At 40.4% G+C, this 23,256-nt stretch overlaps 1 protein-coding gene across 18 annotated transcripts in view; it reads right to left on the bottom strand.

Annotated features, from left to right (window-relative positions):
• The window catches only part of MAGI2 (membrane associated guanylate kinase, WW and PDZ domain containing 2), a 1,124,289-nt gene that overhangs the window by 8,369 nt on the left and 1,092,664 nt on the right, over window positions 1-23,256 (bottom strand). For 2 of the 18 annotated variants that reach the window (XM_075926597.2, XM_075926601.2), the window contains one exon: window positions 20,249-20,337. The exons of the other annotated variants lie outside the window; for them this stretch is intronic. In XM_075926597.2, coding sequence (XP_075782712.2) covers window positions 20,249-20,337 — 89 coding nt within the window. The remainder of the gene's footprint in view (window positions 1-20,248; window positions 20,338-23,256) is intronic. 18 annotated transcript variants of the gene reach the window in all.

Here is a 23,256-nt window from a genome sequence, read left to right as displayed (position 1 = left end):
CTGAGCCAAGAAGTAGTACTGGAAAACAGACCTCAGTGGATATTTTGCCTGTGTAAGACCTGTGTGATTGGTCCCTTTGACTGAAAGGCAATTGTTTTTTCTCACAAAATGGGCACATTCATTTTTGAAGACAGCCATTATTCGTGGAATTTGAAATGCCCTAAGAAAATAATTTCCAGTGTGACTACATCACAAAAGAAACCTGTACACAGTAAAGCCCCTGGTTTACATTTTGGGGAAATATATCATATCTGAGTAAGAACATGAGAACAATAACTTTCTGTATCTCTAAACAGCTTCAGTTTGAGACAGAGCCTGCCCCCCATTTTTCTTTTTAAATCAGAAGAAATTATGCAGAAAAAAGTACCCTTCAATCATGGTAAATGTTAATGCCAGCGAGCCATTGTTGTTGCAACATGGAATTGCCTAACAAAGAGTATACTGATGCAACAGTATTGAAATCCTCTACTGTTAGAACACTATGGGAAAATATTAAAATTCTAGGGTAGATCAAAGGGCAGTAATGTAAAGTAATTTGCCGTTCAAAAGAAAAACCTTTTAAGAGCTGTGTTCAAATATAATGGTTCATTTGGGCTTGTGCAACCATCACTAAGATGATTGCTTTTCCATAACAAACATAAATATGAAAAAACACAAAATTTTATGCTTTAGAGCTACCAAATTAATGTCATTCTCTCTCTGTCTCCCCTCTCCACCTCATCTCCTTTCTGAGGTCATGGTTAGATTTTAGAGGAATTTGGTAATGTGTCTGATGTGGCCAATCTTTGTTTTAACGCTAAGATATTTGAAAGACACAAACAAAGCGTGCAATGCTAGATATAAATATAATCTACTCTTTCGCTCTTTCATTCCAAAGGATCCGAAATAATTTTACAAACATACACCACGATATATTTTTATTCTCTTCCACACTCCAGGGAAATGAAGTCACATGTGTGACAATTAACAATGCATGAAAAGAATACGATGTTCTGTGGAAACCGCACAATGTGACTATAATGCTAAGGCCATCACCTTTATTATGTCCAGATAAGAAATGGAAAGAAAAAAAAGTGCCATGAGATTTTTAACATAGTGACAAAAAGAAGGAAATGAGGTAAGATGAAACTTTCCAAAGCTACAAAGGCCAATTAGTGTCCAACTCCTATTGAAGGTTAATGGGTGCCTCTCTCATCTATGTTGTGAAAAATGTTCTGTGACCTAATATTGTAAATAAAGTAGATGAACAGGGAATGTCAATAGTTACTGCACTTGCATGCCAATTAGCATGATTAGTAAGTGCTTTTTGGGGCAATGCTGGTGTTCACTACCTATTGTCATGTGAGCAGAGGTCCTTTCATGTGTGGGCACTGAGCATGTCTAACTAGAAACATCGACTCGTGTAACGAATTGTAGTCATGTAGCCACAGGAGCAGAGTCACATATCCTCAAAGGTATATAGGTGCTGAATGCCGTAGAAACCAAAGAACAGTTACGTCTATGGGGGGAACAGATAAGAGACAGAGAATCATTTTGGGGAATAGTGACTTCCGAAAGGTAACAGAAAGGGAAACTCTGGCAATAGATGTTTTGATGATGTTTTGGCAGTGGAGCCAAACTTATGAAGTGTTTGTACTTCTGCTTTTGCCATCATAACCTCTGTTCAGGGCCTGCTATGTTAATGTAATAGACTGGTATTGAGAGAGAGGGTGTGTGTGTGTGTCTAGACTACAGGTTTTTTATGAAAAAAACAGCCTTTTTTCAAAAAAACTTCAGCTGCATCTAGACTGCAGCTGCGTTCGTTCGAAAGTAAATTGAAAGAACGTGGCAGTTTTTTTGATTGTGGTAAACCTCATTCTACAAGGAATAACGCCTTTTTTCAAAAGTACTCTTTCAAAAAAAGGCACTATTGAATGCAAACTGTGCTTTTTCGAAAGAGAGCGTCTATACTCTCTTTCGAAAAAGTGGCTGGCTTTTTAAAAAATCTGCTTGTAGTCTAGATGCTCTTTTTCGAAAGATTCTTTTGAAAAAGCCTCTTTCAAAAGAGGCTTGTAGTCTAGACATAGCCAGAGAGAGACTATACCATTATAACAGAAGGGTGGGGAGAAGGCTGTCTACCCTGTTAGAAAAATCCCAAACATAAATAAAGCTGGAAACAATTAAAGGATCTGCTCACTCCCCCCACTGCTCAATAACTCTCTATTGTTTGCTGTGGTAGTGTAGCAATGTTGGTCCCAGGATATGAGAGAGATATGGTGCGGTGAGGTAATATCTTTTATTGGACCAATTTCTGTTAGTGGAAGAAACAAGCTTTTTAGCTTTACAGAGCTCTCAAATGCCTACACTTGAAACAAGGCATTGCAGACTGTTACGCAAAAATAATTTACACACTCTGCAAGAGACTGCTTAAAAGGAAGTGGCTGATTAAAGTAGCAGGCAGTAAGGTGTGTTATAAATTGTTGTAATGAGCCATAAGGCAAATGCCTGTGTTAAGTTTACGTTTTTCTTACTAGCCACAGAATTATGAATTGAAGTTCCTCTTTTGAAGGTGGTGTGCAGGGTTCTTTCAGAATGAGGATTTGGGAAGGAGGGGGTCAGCTATGACACGATAACTTTGTGAAAAGTGTCCGCTCACACTGACAACATGTCTTGTTTTTTAGCATTTTTCTTTGTGAGTTCATCCAGAGTTGTTGTTGGGGCATATAATGCACTGGATGAGGTACATCACATATGGTGATGGGCCTGAGCTTGAAACGGGTGTTGTACGGTGTATGGAAGGACCATTTTAACTGTGAAGATATAGTAGCAGTTTTTATATCTGTTGTGATGCCAGGATCTAGTGATACCCTATTTTGGTAGGGCTGGTTTGTGGGGAGTTTAGAGGATATATATACATTTTGTGTGTAGAAGTGGCTGGATCTCTTATTTTTTCATTCCTAGACTAGCAAATGTTTGGAATTTTTATTGCATATAATATTTTGGCAGGTGAAACACATTCAGTCTTAACACTTTTCAAACAACGTGATTTTGAGGGAATTTCCTTTGTTTTAGTAAGTGACAAAGGTTTGCTTTGGGCTTGGTGGATAATTTCTGCAGGAGGCTCCTTAAAGAGGGCTCACTTCTGCAGGTGTCAGCAAGTCCGTAAGAGGTGTGTCAATGTAGAGATATACATGGATGGGAAAAGGGGATTGATAAAGAAGACTTGTCTGCATTGAAAGCTGGCAGCACTTAGTCTGATATGTAGAAAGTGCCAAGAGTTTTCCTCCATCCCTCATGTATGCACATCTCAGGTCCTATTGCCATCGTTCCTTTCAGACTCTTTATTATTATTGCATGTCCAGATGTTGCTTCCTTTTGGATTCACTTCATGTCACTTTTAATTTTGTTCTGTTTTTAGATACAAAATGGTATGTGCCTTTAAAAGTCCGAAAATAGATCAGACAGGAAGTTTCCCAAGCATCTTTGCTGAGGATCTTGTGTGCACATATGGGGGGGTGGGAACCCTTTGATTTCCTGTCCAAGTAGAGTTTTGTAGAATTATGAATCTAATTTGAAAATCACCGGTGTGTATTTTAAACCTAGAGAACTGCTAAGTCACCTGTGAAAGAGACCAGCTTACGAGCTATTCAAGTGATAATACTTTATTCACTTTTTTAAATTTGGCCAGAGCAGATCTTATCCCAGAGTTGAGGCAAAGCAAGAAATTCTATATTACATTGATTGGATAATTTAAAAATATAATGACTTTTAAATTAGTTTTTATTAATAGCATTAAGCCACACTGTCATAAAAGGTGTTCAGAAATATGTTAATAAAATGTTCGGCATTAATGAAAAAACATTCTATATGGAGTGAATAATTTAAGAGGGTGATAATGCACCATTAATTATACTTAAATTATTAAAATGATTAATTATTGCAGCTAAAATAGGCATTAGGAAATCTCACATTTTGACTGGTCAGTAAATAGCTGTCATTCTTAGAATTACATATGTGATATTGTGCCCCATATTCTTTATTGAAATATTTTTTATATAAATATGCCTAACTTGAATATACTTTATGTGAAATGTAGCATGTAACCTGTCATTAAAAAGCTTGTAATCTGCAGAATATGCATATTCTATTTGTGTGCATCTTTCATTCCTCTATTTGACATTAGAAATATGAAGTATAAACCTGTTTATATATTTAGGTGTGCTAATGAAAGCCATTAGTAGGACTCAATGAACTTATTGGACTGGTACTCATGACAAAGATCTATGAATAGTTTTGCTTTTCTGTAAGCCTGGACTAAGGTTGGTCCTGTCAAGACATTTGGCCAGGTCACCTGATGCTGGGATCCATTTTAGATGTGCTATTTTTCCATGGGGGTGTGAAAGGGTTGAAGCTGGGTGAAATCTATTTATAGGTAGAGGAAACCAAATAATTGGAGAGTTGACAGTTGTGAGATACTATGAACCCCCTCCCCTGCTCTGCTTATCACCCAGATGACAGCTGGAAACATCTAAAACTGAACAGGGGGAAGGATCAGGCTGCCTCACATGTGAGAAAAGATTATCAGCACTACTGTTAAGGTAAGAAATAGCATGTAGCAAGTTTCTTAGGGTATGTCTACACTACAAAGTTAGTTCGAACTAACGGACGTTAGTTCGAACTAACTTTAATAGGTGCTACACTAGCGCTCCGCTAGTTCGAATTTGAATCGAACTAGCGGAGCGCTTAGTTCGAACTAGGTAAACCTCATTTTACGAGGACTAACGCCTAGTTCGAACTAGCTAGTTTGAACTAAGGGCTGTGTAGCCCTTTAGTTCGAACTAGTGGGAGGCTAGCCCTCCCCAGGTTTCCCTGGTGGCCACTCTGGCCAACACCAGGGAAACTCTATGCCCCCCTCCCGGCCCCGGACCCCTTAAAGGGGCACGGGCTGGCTACGGTGCCCGTGCCAGGTGCAAGCCTGCCAGCACCCAGCTAGCAGACCCTGCACCTGGCACGGCACAGAGCCACCCACCCGATGCCCCCCAGCCCACCCCCTCTTGCCGGGACCAGGCTGGCGGCTCCCGGGAGCTTGCCCTGGACCGCAAGAGGCGGGCACCTTCCTGGGCTAGTGCGGACATCGTGGACCTCGTCCACGATCTCCGCACTAGGCACAGGAAAGTGGCCGTCTAGGGCACAAGAGCTGCCAGCCTGGCCACCCAGGACCAGGTGTGCATGAAAATCAAGGGGGTCCACTGAGACCCCCGACACTGAGCCCTGAGCTTACAATGGCCGTCCTGGGTCAGACCAAAGGTCCATCTAGCCCAGTAGCCTGTCTGCCAACAGCGGCCAACCCTAGGGACCCTGGAGGGGATGGACCGAAGACAATGACCAAGCCATTTGTCTCGTGCCATCCCTCTCCAGCCTTCCACAAACTTTGGGCAGGGACACCACTCCTACCCTCTGGCTAATAGGACTCCATGGACCCAACCTCCATGACTTGATCTCACTTCCCTTTAAACTCTGTTCTAGTTGTAGCCTTCACAGCCTCCTGCAGCAAGGAGTTCCACAGGTTAACTATTTGCTTTGGGAAGAAGAACAACTTTCTCTTACTAGTTTCAAGCCTGCTACCCATTCCTTTCCTTTGGTGTCCTCTAGTCCTTCTTTATGGGAACTCAGGAAGAACTTTTCTGAATGCACCCTCTCCACCCAACCCCTGCTTTTAGAGACCTCTATCCTGTCCCCCCTCCGTCTCCTCTTTTCTAAGCTGAACAGTCCCAGTCTCTGTAGCCTTTCTTCATCTGGGACCCGTTCCCAACCCCTGATCATGTTAGTTGCCCTCCCCTCTCCCAGCCTTTCTCTTCCCCTCTCCCACCTCCTTTTCCCAGTCTCCCCCAGTTTTTTTTCAATTAAGACAGAGTCAATGTTGGAAGAAACATTATCTTTATTTTGTACATCAATAAGAAGGGGGGCTAAGGAAGGGTAAGTGGAAGGAGGTGAGGGAGGAATGGGGTACGAGCCCCCGATGGGGAGGACTGGGCTGGCTCTGCGGGCTTCTGGGGGTGGAAGCTCTCCTGCAGCCCCCCAATTACTCCCTCTCCCCAGATGGCAGCCTGCGGCAAGTGCAGCCAGGCTGATGGCCGAGTGGTGTGATGTGCCCAGTGTGGGCACTCAGGGCACTCCAAGCCAGAACTTCTTTGCAAGCGGGGCACCCCTTAGAACTGTGTGTCCGGGGTGGGGGTCGGGACCCTTTAAGCGCAGCCCTCGGCTAGCCTGAGACAGCATCTCCATGCTCTAAGTCCTCCTTTTATGCCCTGCCGGCACTGCTTCCGGCCATCCTTAAGCCCTGTTCAGAGTCCACTCAATGTGGACTTGCTAGTTCGAACTAGCAAAATGCTAGTTCGAACTAGTTTTTAGTTCTAGATGCGTTAGTTCGAACTAGCTTAGTTCGAATTAACTAATTCAAACTAAGTTAGTTCGAACTAGCGCTGTAGTGTAGACGTACCCTTAGAGTATTATGCTTAGCTGATATATTTTGTTTTATTTGGCTTAGTAACTGACATTGATCTGTCTGTTACCACTTGCAACCACTGAAATCCTATTTTTTATATTTAATAAAATCACTTCTGTTCATTATTAAACCCAGTATAAATAATTGTTACCAAAGGGGAGGGGAACAACAGCTGTGTACCTCTCTCTTTCATTGATAAAGGGATTGAACAAATTATGAGCTTGCTTTATATACACCTTTCATGCAGAGTAAAATTGATTTATCTGGGGTTCTGGTCTCATGGGGGCTGTGCACTTGGGGCCTTCTCAGAATTGAGTTGCTTTCAGTGTCTGTGTTGCCCTGCTGTGGGTTCTGGCCCCAACTCTGTACCTTTGCTAGCAGAAACCAGAGGTTCTGGATTAGCAGGACATGGTGGGGCACCTCAGAGGGCAGGTATGTGGGTCAGCCATCAAGTGACTGTTTCAAGTGATTTTTGTGAGTGAACCTATCATGTTGTGAATAATATTTGGGATGTTGTTTGCTAAATAAGAGTAGCCTCAACTCACAGGATTTGCACAAATTGCTGAATAAATGAATTCCCATAGGAAGCTGATCCTGCCAGGTGCTGAGTGACTTCTGTTAGGTGCTGATCACCCCCTGTAAGGACTCAGTTTAGCAAAGCAAGGTGTTTAAGCCTGTCCCTACTGAAGAAAGCACTTAAGTCTGTGCCTAAATATTTGCTGAACAGTGTAGATTGCTGTATCATGGGAAAAGCTTTCAAGAACTAGGATACTGGAATCAGGTTAGTTATGACTATTGGCTAATCAGGGTGTCAGATTTTCTTATTCTTCTTTATAATGTTGGTCAGAGTCTCCTGCAAAGAGCAATATAATGAGAGAGAAGTCCATGAATGAGTGAGCTTAACATTTTTATATTCAGTATATAGTTTATAGGTACGATCTATATATTAATGGAAAGGTCAGACACTTAGAAAGGTGGGTAGTGTACACAATTCCATTTGCTAAACTGTTCCGGTGTATAAAATGTTCTGTAGTCATCTTTGTTCAAAAATATTTTCCAATAGTATCTTGTAATATCTGGTAATTTTAAAGACCCCAGGCTCTTAAGTGTTTAAAAATACAGTTATACTTGTTTGAAAGGTTATTATGGAATTAAGGACAGATGTCAAGAACTCAATTATCCACCCACAGTTGTTGGGCAAAAGATCACAACTAGATTGGGAGAGTTTCAAAAGTGGGGAGACAGAATCACTTGGGTCTCCTGAAGAAAGGCCTGCCTTCCCTTCCCATTTGGCTGGAATTGCTTTTCCTACGTGGCTCTGCAAAGCTCTTGGAAGCTATTGGTTTCTAGGCACCAGTGACTATTTTACTGAGGGGTTATTTTTGAAATACAGTATTACATTTAATATCACTCAGAAGTTCCACAATTATACCTTTTCTTTACTTAATGTGTGCCTCTGTATTTGTACATCTGGCAGTGCATCAGTTACTAAGATAAGAGGTGGTTCTTTGTTTTCTTGTGTATATCCTTGTGATGGATAAAAGGAGAGCTGGGCAGCACCCTGTGACTAAAGGGTTAAACTCAGGTAGCTAGCCAGAGTGTTGGGAGGGGGCCAGAAGAACCAATGGTATAGAGTGCTGAAATCTGAATTGTATATCGATACCTGCTGCCGGTTCTCTTTGTGTGAGAAATTCTAAGTTAAGGGCTGGAGGGAGCAGATACAATAATCACAATTACCAAGCCTATACAAACGTAATGGGAGATTGTGAGTAGTGAGAAAATGTGTCTTTAGTTGTGATCAGGTTATTTTTCTTTATTTTGCTGTTTGGTAAACCCTCTCTGTGTGAAATCCATGTGCTCACTCCCCCATTCACTATTTAAGCTGTTCCCAGAGATATAATTTGTTCTGTTTTAATCTGCTCTTTTCTTAGTTGCTCTGTAACACCTAGCAACCAAGTCTGCTTTATCAAGTATATCTTTTTGTTTTGTTAATAAAATCATCCTTTTTAAGGTGATGCTTTGATTCTTATGTCTTGGAAGGAAACAGGAGACTTGTGTCTACGTATGCATGCCTAAGACTGAGAGTTCAGCTGCCAGAGACTGCAGTTTGGTTTCTCTTCCCCCCGCCAAGCTCTATTGTGGTAAAAGTGCTTGGGGATACCCTTCTGGAAGAAGTCCAAGGGCTTTCTTCCTTGGTCTCTTTTGTTTCACTTGGTGGTGGCAGCTGCCTCCCAAAGTCAGTGAATCTGTGTCTCTGGGGAGTTTTTGTAAAAAGAGCTGACAGAGGCAAGGTATTTAAGGTCTCTTGTGGGCCCCCACCTTCTGTACTCAGAGTGCCAGAGTGGGGAACAGCCCTGAAAATCCTTAAGCAAGCTGAAAAGCTGTTTTTTATACTTTTATGAAATGAGAATGTAGGCACTGTAGCCCAACCTGAGAATGCTCTTTAGCTACATCAGAGAAACAGTAAGTTGTCTTATTGGACTTGTCTACATGATATCGATACATTGGTGGAGGATGAATTCTAATGAACATCAATGTGTTACACATTAACTGACACCCATGAACCCTTCTGCTGCATACTGAAATGTTCCTAAAGTACTTAATGTGGTCTTATTTCAAACAATGCTATGGAAACACCCACTAAGAAACCTTTAGTGCTTGCCAGCAAGGTCTTCACAGGCCAATAAATGCACAACGTGTTGGTGTGCATTGGAATCCCCACCCCATTTATGAACACTACCACATTATATAGAGAAGCTCACTATATTTCTAGAAGTGTAGTCTCCATTTGTATACACAAAGGTGTAAAGTGCTCAATCTGAATCACCAGAAAGAGGTCTGATTTATAAAAGGGCGTGCCCAGCACTTTCTGAAAAATCAAGTCCCTTTAAGGTGACTCAAGTAGGGCACCCAAAATCACTAGTTACTTTTGAAAATTCAAATTAGCAAACCCCACACTGCAGGTTCCAGGCATAAAGTGCCTCCTGAAAACTTACATCCTGCGAATATAGCACGCGATGCCCCTATGGTTGGCTAATTCAATAACATACAGACAGAGGGTCTGCAGAGCCTCTATTATAGGAGCTATGCTGGGTCTTTCTGGGAAGGAGGAGTCAGGACTAGCACGCTTACACCGTATGTTCCTGGATCATCAATAGCCCTTAAACATGGCTATATACAGTATATAGAAAGAGCTCCCATACACATGGTGCTAGCAAGAATAACTTCACAGAAGTGAGAAGGCATGAGCTGAAGAGCGTGGAGGTGGGACTAGGGGAGGGAAAGCTTATTTGACTAGAATATGGAGACTCATCAGGCTGTATACAAAGAATTATGCTATTGTATGGCAGAACCACGGTAAATTACTTGCTAATTAGCTTAATTCAGTGAGGGTGTGTCTACACTATGGTAGTAGCTTGAAATAAGCTACGCAATTTGAGCTATGCAAATTGCATATCTTATTTCAAGTTAACCTATTTCGACTTAAACTATGCAACTGAAATAGCTCAAGTTGTGTAGCTTATTTTGGCTTTGGCCCTGCTGTGTAGAAGTGCCCTTAGTGACTAGTGAGAAGATGTTACTGTACAACTCCTACACTACACTCCAACATTAAAGGGGTTACTGTATTCCTTCCTGTCACATGGCTGAGCTGAGTGAGATTAAAAAAGGAAAGAGGAAGCTGGTGAAGAAGAAGTTATGGTAGGTGAAAGATGTGAACTCTCCTCACAACTAACTAGGCCTTAGGTGGTTATTACTCAATAGTGAGAGTTGAGTTGGTTTGTGTTTGGAAATACAGTAAACAAATGCACTATGACAAGGGATAGAAACAGACCTTTAATTGGGACTTTCATCTACCCTGTAAGGGAAAAATAATGTGGATCCCAGTTTAAGTGACTAAACCATGGATAAACGCTCAAGGGTAAGGTTTGTTATGTATTTTATTCACTGTAATTTAGCTGTGATCATACACATTTTGTATGGTAATAGTAAATCTATTGTAGCATATTATGGAACTCTATGGAACTCATTAAATTTTTCCTCAGATGTGGAGATGGAGTGCCAGTTTTGATATGAATTATAATGTGTGTGGATTAGTGAGGTTCTACTTTAATAATAAAAATAATAATACCTAATCTTTAGAATTTTCAATATTTAAAGAGTTTTTGAGCATTAATTAATCTTCACAACACATACCTAAATCTAGTTAGAGACATAAAGAGTAACAAGAAGGCATTCTACAAATATATTAAAAGCAACAGAAAGATCAAGGACAGGGTCGACCCATTGCTCAGTGAAGAAGGACAAACAATAACAGGAAACTTGGAAATGGCAGAGGTGTTTAATGACTTCCTTGTTTCAGTTTTCATGAAGATGTTTGATGGTAATGGGATGCCTAACATAGTGAATGCTAGTGGAAATGGGGTAGGTTTAGTCATTAAAATAAAAAAAGAACAAGTTAAAAATTACTTAGAAAAGTGACCAGGGCCCGATGAAATGCATCCTAGAATACTCAAGGAATAGATAGAGGAGGTGTCTGGGCCTTTAGCTATCATTTTTGAAAAATCATGGAAGTTGTGAGAGATTCCAGAAGACTGGAAAAGGGCAAATATAGTGCGCCCATCTATAAAAAGGGAAATAAGAACAACCCAGGAAACTACAGACCAGTGAGTTTAACTTCTGTGCCAGGGAAGATAATGGAGAAAGTAATTAAGGAAATCATCTGCAAACATCTGAAAAATAATAATGTGATAGGTAACAGCCAGCATGGATTTGTAAAAAACAAATATCAAACCAATCTGATTGCTTTCTTTGATAGGATATCAAGCCTTGTGGATAAGGGACAAGTGGTAGATATGGTATACCTAAACTTTAGTGAGACATTTCACATGGTCTCACATGACCTTTTTATCAATAAACTAGGGAAATATAATCTACATGGGGCTACTATAAAGTAGATGCATAACTAGCTAGATAACCACTCTCTGGATATGTCTAGACTGCAAGCCTCTTTCGAAAGAGGCTTTTTCGAAAGATACTTTAGAAAAAGCCTCTTTCGAAAGAGAGTGTCTAGACTGCACGCGGAACTTTCGAAAAAGCAAGCTGCTTTTTCAAAAGAAAGCAGCAAGTGAGTCTGGATGCTCTCTTTCTAAAAAGCCCTGTTTGCTTTCAAGAACGCCTTTTTTCGAAAGAGCACTTTCGAAAAAAGGCGTTCTTCCTCGTGCAATGAGGTTTATCGCCATCAAAAGAAAAGCTGCGTTCTTTCAATTTAATTTTGAAAGAACGCGGCTGCAGTCTAGACGCAGGTGAAGTTTTTTCGAAAAAAGGCTACTTTTTTCGAAAAAACCCCTGAGTCTGGACACAGACTCTGAGAGTAGTTATTAATGGTTCACAATCCTGCTGGAAGGGCATAACAGGTGGGGTTCCATAGGTGTCTGTTTGGGGACTGGTTCTGTTCAATATCTTCACCAACAATTTAGATGACGGCACATAGAGTAAGACTATTAAGTTTGCAGATGATACCAAGCTGGGAGGGGTAGTAAGTGCTTTGGAAGATAGGGTAAAAAATGATTTGGACAAACTCGAGAAATAGTCTGAGGTAAAAAGAATGATGCTTAATAAGGACAAATGCAAAGTACTCCACTTAGGAACAATCAGTGTCACACTTTGGGCTCATGTTTAACTTGTGGTCCACTATGACCCTTAAATTCCTTTCAGCAGTACTCCTTCTTAGACAATCACTTCCCATTCTATATGTGTGAAACTGATTGTTCCTAAGTGGAGTACTTTGCAAAAAAAGCAAACATGATTTTGGGCTGCATCAACAGGAGTGTTATGAGCAAGACACGAAAAGTCATTCTTCCACTCTACTCTGTGCTCATTAGGCCTCAACTGAGTATTGTGTCCAGTTCTGGGCACCACATTTAAAGAAAGAGGTGGAGAAACTAGAGAAGGTCCAGAGACTAGCAACAAAAATGATTAAAGATCTAGAAACCTGACCTATGATAGAAGACTTGAAATAACTGAGCTTGTTTAGTTTAGAAAAGAGAAGACTGAGGGGGGACATGATAGTAGTTTTCAAGTATCTGAAAGAGTGTTACAAGGAGGAGGGAGAAAAATTGTTCTCCTTGGCCTCTGATGATAGGACAAGAAGCGATAGGCTTAAATTGTAGCAAGGGAGGTTTAGTTTGGACATTAGGAAAAACTTTCTAACTGTCATGGTGGTTAAACACTAGAATAAATTGCCTAGGGAGGTTGTGGAATCTCCATCATTGGAGATATTTAAGAGCAGGTTGGGTAGACATCTATCAGGAAAGATCTAGAAGGTGCTTGGTCCTGAGGACAGGGGACTAGACTCAATGACCTCTCAAGGTCCCACCCAGTTATAGTATTCTATGATTCTATGTAGATAAATATTATCACCCCCAATTTTACAGATGCGTGTGGTGGGTTTGAGTGTTCAAGTGACGTGGTCAAGGTCGCTGAGTAAGTTAGAGCTATGGCTTATGAACTTGTCTTCTAGGGGCTATACATTGAAAAAAAAGGCTCTATGGCATCTCTCTGTAAGATTAGACATACTGCCACAAAACCCATGAACACTTTCTCCACCTCTCTGTCTCTCCAAATGGCATTTTATACTTTGAGCTCTGTAGCACAAAACCACAAAATACCGATATAAAAGGGTGCTACATATTTATTAAATGCTATTGATTTGTTTGTAAAATATGTTTTCATACTGAATTTTGCCTTGGATAGTTTTTACCCATAGGTCTAAAAACTGATAGAACCTGTAGGAGCTCATATTCAAATTGCCGGATGGTTTTAGGCCAATTTTATTAACCAGCATTTTGATTCATTTAGTTAGTCCCTTTTCCACATCACAAATTCCAGAAATTAAGTTGGTGTGGCTCGAAATAAGAGGATGGCTATTGGAAATGCAGAATGAATATGAATGAATGTTCTCAGTTCAGTCAAGGGTGTTGCATAAGGAAAAGGCACTTTTTTCAAAAATATTCTATTGATTTTTGCCTCTTACATCTGCTGTCTGATATATGGGACAGTTCAAGTTCTCAATACCGTTCAACAATGAGCTCCCAGAGATTTTTTTGACAGGTATTACAAAAGAATGAACTGGATTATCTGATTAGTACTCTCAAGAGATATGAGTATCTGATGTAACCATATGAGTCAAAACTCATTAGCCAATTACTATGCAAATGTAACCACTTTTAAACATGTAAAGAGCTAGACACGCAGTCCTCAGATGGTCGAAGACACCTGTGGCGTTTAGCTTTGCCTTCACAATCAATACAAGGCAGGTAAACAGCACAGCTTTCTAATTTTGTCATTTATTACACAATGGATAATACAGGGCTCACCACTAGAATAAAGGAGACTGTTCACTATGGCCACATTGAGACTGTGTCTAGACTGGCAAGATTTTCCGCAAAAGCAGCTGCTTTTGTGGAAAAACTTCCCAGCTGTCTACACTGGCCACTTGAATTTCCGCAAGAACACTGACGATCTCCTGTAAGAAATCAGTGCTTCTTGCGGAAATACTATGCTGCTCCTGTTCAGGCAAAAGTCCTTTTGCGCAAAAGCTTTTGCGCAAAAGGTCCAGTGTAGACAGCTCAGATTTGTTTTGCACAAAAAAGCCCCAATTGCGAAAATGGTGATCGGGGCTTTTTTGCGCAAAAGCGAGTCTAGATTGGCACGGATGCTTTTCCGCAAAAAGTGCTTTTGCAGAAAAGCGTCCGTGCCAATCTAGACGCTCTTTTCCGCAAATGCTTTTAACGGAAAACTTTTCCGTTAAAAGCATTTGCGGAAAATCATGCCAGTCTAGACATAGCCTGAGGGTATTTAGAGAAGGGTATAAATTGACTTTGATGTGCTTTCCACATCAGATGCAAGCTCAGAGAGGTTGCCCCTTCAATGCCAATTTCTATTCAGCCCTGCCCATGTCTCTGAAATTGTCTCCTATCATTCCCCCTTCTGCTCATTTGCTCTTACCTTCTCGCCTTCTGCTTACTCCCTTTATCTCCCTCTCCCATACTTGTCCTCTTGCCTCCTTTTTGTACCGCCCTGGCTTCCTAGAACAGCCTCCTTGCAATCTTCTTCAAACTTACTGCCTATGCTAGTGTTGCCAGGCTGCTACGTATGGTAACTGAGACTATTCAATGTCAAGGAGAATAGGGCTCTGATCCTGACTGGGACAGTTAGAAGCTAATGCAGTACAAATCTGCAAAGTGAAACTGAAGCACAGGGTCTCAGCAACCACTGCAAGCCAACACAAACGAGACTCGCACAGCTCCAGAGAAAAGGCCCTACAAACATGGGTAAAACTACTGAAACTACTGCTTAAGGAGGCTACCTTCTGGGTGTAGACCTGCCCATACCACAACCCTGCTCCACTTCAGCCCCTGTCCCACTCTGCCCAGGACCCACCGCCTCCCCACTGTCTTCCTCCTTTCTTCCCTCCCCCTGCTTGTTCACCACCTTTCAGCCAAATCTGTGAACCCAAATGAAACAGGTGACATTTGAAAAAACACCCCCCACACTTTTCTACAATTTATTTCTTTCTAAAAAAAAAAAAAAAAAAAAAAAGAGTATGTTTTCTACATGCCAGATGGTATTTGTGAAGACCGGACATGCAGAAGGTATCTAATAAAAAGAACTACACTTGGAAATAAAAAGTGTCAGTCATAGGTTTTTGGATACATCCTCAATTTTTCAGAGATTTAGTTTACCAAAACTTTAAAGTATGGGCAAGTGAGCTGTCCAGCAAATACATTAAATATTATGCAATACATGATGCAACTCTTCTGTGTTTTACATTTTCTTAATCAGTATTTGTAAGCTGATTTTATATTTTTAATGTACTCTTAAACCTTCAAAAAGTAATCATTCCAGATTATTACATATTTAACTCACTGAAACAGACATTATTTAAAATTAATCAGTCACAGAGGTTTAGTTTGTTCATGACGATGTTCATTGTTTTTAGGAAAAAGGGAACACTGATTCACTTTGTGTGATCTCCACAATAATAGACATGTTTATGAAATGTCACCACTTCTAAAAAACACATTTCCAAAGATTTTAGGCATAACAAAGGATTTTGTATCTTGTTGGCATGTTCTCTTAAAACTAGTTAATCAAATAGAAGTAAAGAAAGGGAAACTCCTTTGTCCAGCTATTTGGAAGAAAAGATGTTGTCCCTTGAAGGGAGAAAACTACAGGGATGGAGAGAAAGGTGAGGAAGACTTAGGAAGCAAGTTTTTGTACTAAAGCAATTTAATTAAAATGTGTATTTTAGATAAGGGTGTCATTTGAAGGATTTATTTTAAAAGCGGAGCCAATTACTTAAGGCTAAAGACGAATACTCAGACTGTCTAAAAATATATGGAGCCATTTTTTAAGAGATGTGATTTTTATAAGTTTCATCAGTGCACTAATGAAATATATTTAAAGCAAATTGTAAACTAAGGTCCTGTAGATCAACATGTTCCGAGTAAATATTACAGTAACACAGAACTGTTTTGTCAGTAAATTTAGAAACTGACAGTGTGGGGGGTTGACAAATACCTATTAGATGGCTTCATTACCACTTTAATGGCTCTTGAACAATTTCAGTGTTGTGCTAATAGGTCTGGCAAGAGGAAGATTCATTAAACTGCAGCTGCCAGTTCAGAACTGGGATAGGATGAGGTATGTGGGTGGGCACTAAAACCAGGGGAGGCAACGCCTCTTATAGCTGCCGCCTATGCCTGCAAACCAACCCTTTATTGCCTCCTTTGTGGTTTCCTTCTTCCTGCATACTTCTTCAGCATTTGGCTCCCACCTCTCCCTTCCTCCTCACAGATGCATGAGCAGTGGCATGTTCTAACTCTGAACCTCCAGGTTCCTTTTATCTCCAGGTTAGAAGAATATTCAGAGTTGCTGGCGGTGTGATTTATGAGATTCGCTTGAGCGAATACCTTCCTGAAATTACTGTTTGAGATGTGATACTAGATAGTGTCTCAGTACTGCGTATTCAAATGCCCACTGCTTTCTAAAATGTATGCTGGACTGGAAAAATCGAGGGGAAAATGCATATCAAGCCAGCCCCTCTTTAGTTTCAAAATACTTTGTGATGGATGGGAATATACTTTGTCATTACATGTATTCACTGGAGCAGTTTTTAATCACTTCGACGTTGACTTACTTGACTGTCAATATTTGTAGGGCATCATGGCAGCTGATCTTACAATTACACAAGCAGTAACAAAAGTCCAGGAAGTTCATTCACATTTCTTACGAGCTTTAGATTTCATTGTTAAAGCAAGTCAGTGATGTAGCTCAATTTTACTAAGCAAGCAATTTTTGATGGGCCCCAAAATACTCTATTCCATAAGAAAAGATTTTTTTTAAAGTAATAAAGTAAATAAAAAGCCATTATCCTGGCTATTATATTGAATGATTCATTGGGCTGTTATAAAAGGTGCAAGCGGAAATGCTGAGAATTAAGATACAGAAGGGATGGGTGGATTTTAAGAAATACTTGAAATACTAATTAAATTAAAATAAAATAAGTGGCATGGCAGCAGTAATTTGTTAATTAATTTCCACAGCAAGCTTTCTGCTTCTAAGATGGTCAGTTGATATCATGGGGGAGGGAATGAGTGGGGCTTCACAGACTGGTGCAGGGGGTGGGGTGGACATACAACTTTCTGCTGGCTTCTCCCCAGGGCTTGCCCAGGGTGTGGGAGGGACTGGGGATAGGCTGTGTAGATTGGCCTGGGGAATTTATAGAGGGGATTAGTGCAGGCTGGCCTAAGGACTGGGGGCCATGTTGGGTGGGGCTGGGGCTGTGCTGCTGATCCTGGTGATGTTCCTGTAGTGGTGGGGTTTCCCCATGAATGGTCTGGTGCTACATCTAGGGTTGCCAGATGGTTGAAAGAGGGGAGCCGGTGTGGGGCAGGGCCATGCGGGGGGGTGGGGGAGGAGGTGGCACAGGAGCGACTTCGTAAGTTGCACTTTTGTAGGGCAAGAGCCGCATGTGGCTCATGAGCCGTGGGTTAGTCTTGGCTGCCTTAGCAGCTTAATCTGCTGCTCGCCATTTCTGGGGCACAGCATTGTACGTGGTGCTAGGACAGGCAGGAAGCTTGCCTTAGCCTCCCCACTGCACTGATGACTGGGAGCTATCAGAGGTAACCCCATGCCCAAACCCCAAGCACCAAACCCCTGCCCTATTCTAGAGCCTCCCCCCCAAATCTGGAGTCCCCTTCTGCACTCCAAACCTCTCATCTCTAGCCTCACCTGAGAGTTTACATCCCCAGATGGAGCCTGCACCCCAAGCCAATGCTCCAGCCCAGAGTCCCCTACCACACTCTGAACCTCTCTATTTCAACTTCCAGCCTGGAACCCCTTCCTGCAGTCTAAACCCCTCATTCCAGGCCCTACCCCAGAACCTATAACACTAGATGGAGCCCATCCCCCTGAATCCCAACTCCCTGTCTCAATCTCCAGCCCCCTCCCACAGCCTGAACCCCTTGTCCCCTGCCCTGCCCCCTAGATGGAGCCCTCATTCCCTCTTACACCCCAGCCCCCTGTCCCAGACCAGTGAAAGTGAGAGGGCTGGGGAAGTAAGCCACTAAGAGAAGGGAGAATGTAGTGAGCTAGGGGCAGGGCCTTGGAGAAAGGGCAGAGTAGAAGGTGTGACCTTGGGAAAAGGGCAAGGCTAAAGTGATCAGTTCTGTGGGATTTGAAAATTGGGAACCCTAAATAAGGCCAAATAATAATTAGAAAATTGGCAGCCAGTCAACCATAGCTGAGTCACTGAGTACAAGTAAATTAACATACATTGATAGATAATGTAAACATCTACCTGTTTTAGGAGGCAACAACTTTCTGTGTTTGTTATCTTAACGCCACAAAGCGTATACATTGTGGCTACGTCTACACTGGCATGAATTTCTGAAAATGCTTTTAATGGAAAAGTTTTCCGTTAAAAGCATTTTCGGAAAAGCATGTCTAGATTGGCAGGATGCTTTTCCGCAAAAGCACTAGACGCGGTTTTCCGCAAAAAATCCCCGATCGCCTTTTTCTCGATCAGGGCTTTTTTGCGGAAAACAGAACTATGCTGTCTACACTGGCCCTTTGGCGCAAAAGTCTTTCGGAAAAAGACTTTTGCCCAAACGGGAGCAGCATAGTTTTTCCAGAAAAGCACCGATGATTTTACATGAGATCGTCAGTGCTTTTCCGGAAATTCAAGCGGCCAGTGTAGACTGCTGGCAAGTTTTTCCGGAAAAGCAGATGATTTTCCGGAAAAACTTGCCAGTCTAGAGACAGCCTGTGTGTGTATACGCTGCAAAATCATAGGTATATGAAATAGTGTTCATGGTGGAGACAAGGTCATCTAACTTGTCTATTTGTGAATTTAGATTTAGCTGATATAGCTACATATTGTAGCTCCCTATGTCTGCATGATCTTACCTCTCGGTATCTTGAAAGATTAACTGTACTGTGTTTGCCAATGAGCCTGGAGCTAAAGTGAGGTGAGATAACATTGTATAAAATGGTACAACCCTGATTTCTGCATTACTAAGTAATGAATTCCCTTCCAGAGCACCTTAGCACTGTCTCAGATGTTCAAACAAATCTAAGTACCGGATACAACTGTAAAATTTGTTAGCAAAATCATTTCAAACCACCTCTAATATTGTGCCAGCAAAATATATGGGTATATCAATCTGTATATGCAAAGTTACATTTGGATTCACAAACTGGAAAACCTCATTTGCAAAGGATAATCAGATGGGTAACTAACTGATCTGGATGCCTAATAATGGACTACTGCACACACACTTCACTAATGAGACTGCATATTATGTGAGAACATTGTTAGAGGATCTGAAATTTTGGCCTTGTATTTGGAGGAGATTTTCAAAGGCCTTAATGGCAGTAAGTTACCCTTGGAAACCTCCCTCTCTGTTTGCAACCTTTTTGCTTTAGGTGCTTTGGATTTTTCTGCCTATAGGCCACAGATCTAATGAAAATATTACATTGCACAAAGCTATTATGTGAGAGACTTCCATAACCATTAAATGCATCAACAGAGATTACTTTTGAGTTTTCTCTAATGACCACCATCAATACGAACCAGGAAAAATAAATGTTTCCTTTCTGAATATATATTATAAGCTTGAACAAATCAGGTAATAAGACTTTATTTATGAAGGGAAACCACCTGAAATTGAGTGCAAAGTTGTGTAATCTGAATCTGATTATTTTAAAGTATACTACGGTATGTTCAAACAAAAGCACAGTATCATTATTTTAGGTCAAGGTATAACTTCCATATGCATATTAACAACATTTTGGGGAGCCAAGTACCATCAGAATGGGGTAAAATCATGGCATAAGCTTCTAAAAACTTTTAGGAAAGTTAGGAAACTTAGGAAAGTTGTCTTTATAGCATAAATCTTTGTTACAAATACAAGAAGATACCTTCTCAAAGGGACATAGCCGGGCTTCTCCCACTAGCAGCAGTGGAAGTTACAGGGCTACGCTCCCATCTAGTAAATGAAAATACATTCTTAAGGGGCTAAAATAGATAGGTGTTCTTTTTAGTTGATTAGGTTCTCAGCTATTAAGTATAGTTCAAAATAGTAGGAAGCCTTTGAACGAACTGAAGTGTAAGAAAAAGTTGGAAAAGTCTCAGTTAAAACAATTGTTTGAAACATAAGAATATTAGAGAATGATAATATACATGCAGAGTTTACAAACCGTGTCTTTAGGGTGGCCCAATAAGTAGAAATATGGGGACCCATGCTTGTCACTTTTCATGCACATGGAGAGACTGGAAGGTACCATTCCTAAAGGAAGGGGAGGAACAGCCTAGGACCAATCATTAGAATTAACAGAACCAGTGACATAAAGATATATTACTATTGTTAGAACAAAGAATGCTTAGTAAGTTTAGGACAGCTGAGTAAAAAGCTTATAAACAATAGGAAAAAGATTTTCTGTAAAGTCAAGACTAACAAGCATGCAGTAAGTCTTCATATTAGTAAAAGATTGAGGTACTATACATATATATTTGCGAAACAGATTCTGCTGTACTGTGGAAGACATCTTGAGGTGCTTTTTAAAGGAGCTGTAACTCATAGAATTGAAGAGTTTTATTGAATTTCAAAATCGTAAAGCAAATTCCTTCATATGAAAAGTCTGTATTGGTATTAGCTCTGTCATTTTCAGTGATAGTCACTGTGGCTGTGCTAAAACTGAAACAGCTGAGCATCTTCAAGGCTTCTTGAAAAATGAGTCACTGCTAATCATAGTATTTGAGTGTTCTGAAACGTCACATTTTAACTAAATTGCAAAAATCTCCATCCCTTAAATAAGAAAAGGCCCCAATTCTGCAAAGATTGAGGCACGCAAGTCCCACTTTCAAGCATATTATGATGTTACGTTTGGCAGGATAGATGTCTAAAAATGCAACCTACTTTTCATAAACCCTCAAACTCGGTTTTTAAAGTCATATCAGGAAAAAAACATTTTTGTGTGAATTCATGAATTACAACTGGTAATAAGCCCTGAACACTACCTGTAAATTAAAATACTCATGAAAAACTATATATAGAGAGTATCAATGAAGGTTGCTTTAAGAAATGCATTGGACCTGGTAGTTTGTTCACTAAATATTTTCTTTTCTCTCATAATGATTAACAACTAGGAATGAGGTATCTAGGTAGCAATAAGTAACTGGAAAGAAGGAAGGGGGTTAGAAGTTCTGGCCAGAGATACAATCGTGTTGGAAACTGGAAAAATAGTATTGCTAAAGCTGGGGAAATAGGACCTATGAAAGAAAAATATTTGACTTTGAAAATAGTGATGCTTCATTTATTACTTTGTATGTATAATTATGTTTATAATGCTAATTGCAGATGAAATAGGCAACTAACTGCCTGCAGACATGAAGGAAAAAAGACTGTTGTGCTCCAGTATCTCTAATCAGTGGCTGAAGGAAACCAGAGAGAGGATTCAGCTAACTCACAACATGGAAGGGATGGCCATCTCCTTGGAAAGATAATATAAATACTGTGCTACTAGATGGTCTCTAGATAAATAATGACACAGCACATCAGTAGGGCTGTAGTGTCAATAAAGAGCAGAAAATAAGTCACTAAGGGTATGTCTACACTTACACCCTCGTTTGAACTAGGGATGCAAATGTAGGCATTCCAAATAGTCAATGAAGTGGGGATTTAAATATCCTGTGCTTCATTACCATGATCTTGCCGGCGTGTTACTCCGATCAACAGCTGTTTCAAAAGTGAAAATGCGCGCCAGGACATGCTAGTTCGAACCAAACCCCTTGGTTTGAACTAACGTTACTCCTCATTTTTTGGAGGAATAATGTTAGTTCGAACCAAGGGGTTTGGTTCGAACAAATGTGTCCTGGCGTGCACTTTCACTTTCGAAACAGCTGTTGATCGGAGTAACGCGCCAGCGAGATCATGCTAATGAAGTGCGGGATATTTAAATCCCCGCTTCATTGACTATTTCGAATGCCTACATTTGCATCCCCAGTTCAAATGAGGGTGCAAGTGTAGACATACCCTAAGAGATGTGGTTTAGCTCTGCTTATAAAGCCCTGCTTTGTAGAGAAAAATAGGTCCAAGGGAAGAAATAACATAAACTAAAATTCCTTCTCTGACCAACCATAACCATAATGTGCCCTGATACCTTTACTAGGTGAGACACTAAGGTAAAGTTTTCTCACTATGAACTTCTGATGTTGGACAGATACTAACTCTAATGTTTCCAGAAGAGGAAGGGGCAGTAGCTGGGAGACTTGAGCTGATATTAATGGGAGTGACACCACAAAATATAAAGGATAAATTTAACTTTTAATTTAAAATGTGATAATTACATTATATGACTATCAAAAAGTGTCTACCTTTCTGACCTCCTACATACTTACATAGTATTTAAAAGAACACATAAATCCACACTCTCAACCCATCACAAACAAAACCCTGCCAACTCCAGGCACCCCATCCCCAAACCATTTTCTTTTAATATAGCTACATATTTTGAAAGAGAAACTTTTTAACAAGTTTAATCTTTACTCTACCCTGTATTTTTAAATGTAATCTTCCAGGACAATGAACATACGATAGTATTACATTTCAGTAACATAATATTTTTTTTTTGTAAATAAAGACATCTTTTTTTAAAGTAAGCACCGAACTCCAACTCCTGATTAAGTGTAACTAGGATATGCTGCACAATGCATCCTAAGCATGGAGATTAGGTGAAAAATTGACCTACTTTGCAAAGAACATATAATCGTGGAACTCAGAAACTTAAATTAAATTTCAGGTGGCATAAATTGTTTAAACTATATATTTTGTGTTTTAAATGGTTGGACAGCCATTTTAAGTCATTCAGGGCCTAATCCATCTTACAGAGAAGACAATGGAAAGACTCCCATAGACTCAATACTGAACCGGACTGACTATATGTCCTGCATCCTACAGTTTTTTTTCATATAGCTTTGCTTACTGTTAGAATTCAGTAGAGTGAAAGTTTAAAAACATGCAACAACCCTGCAGCTTCTGGGCTAGCCTGAGGGGGACAGTTATCAACTGATATCCATGTCCACTGAAGGTAGAACAAGATGTAATAGACACAGTCTATAGCAAAGAAGATGTAGGTTAGATAGGAGAAAAAACTTTAAAAAAATATGAAAATCTATTGCAGTGAACACACTGCAATAAATAATTGTG

Source organism: Pelodiscus sinensis, chromosome 1, assembly GCF_052426305.1.
Source record: "Pelodiscus sinensis isolate ZL-2025 chromosome 1, ASM5242630v1, whole genome shotgun sequence".
Classification (NCBI taxonomy): domain Eukaryota; kingdom Metazoa; phylum Chordata; order Testudines; family Trionychidae; genus Pelodiscus; species Pelodiscus sinensis.
Note: the sequence above shows the minus strand (reverse complement) of the source record. Positions and strands in the feature narration are given on the sequence as shown.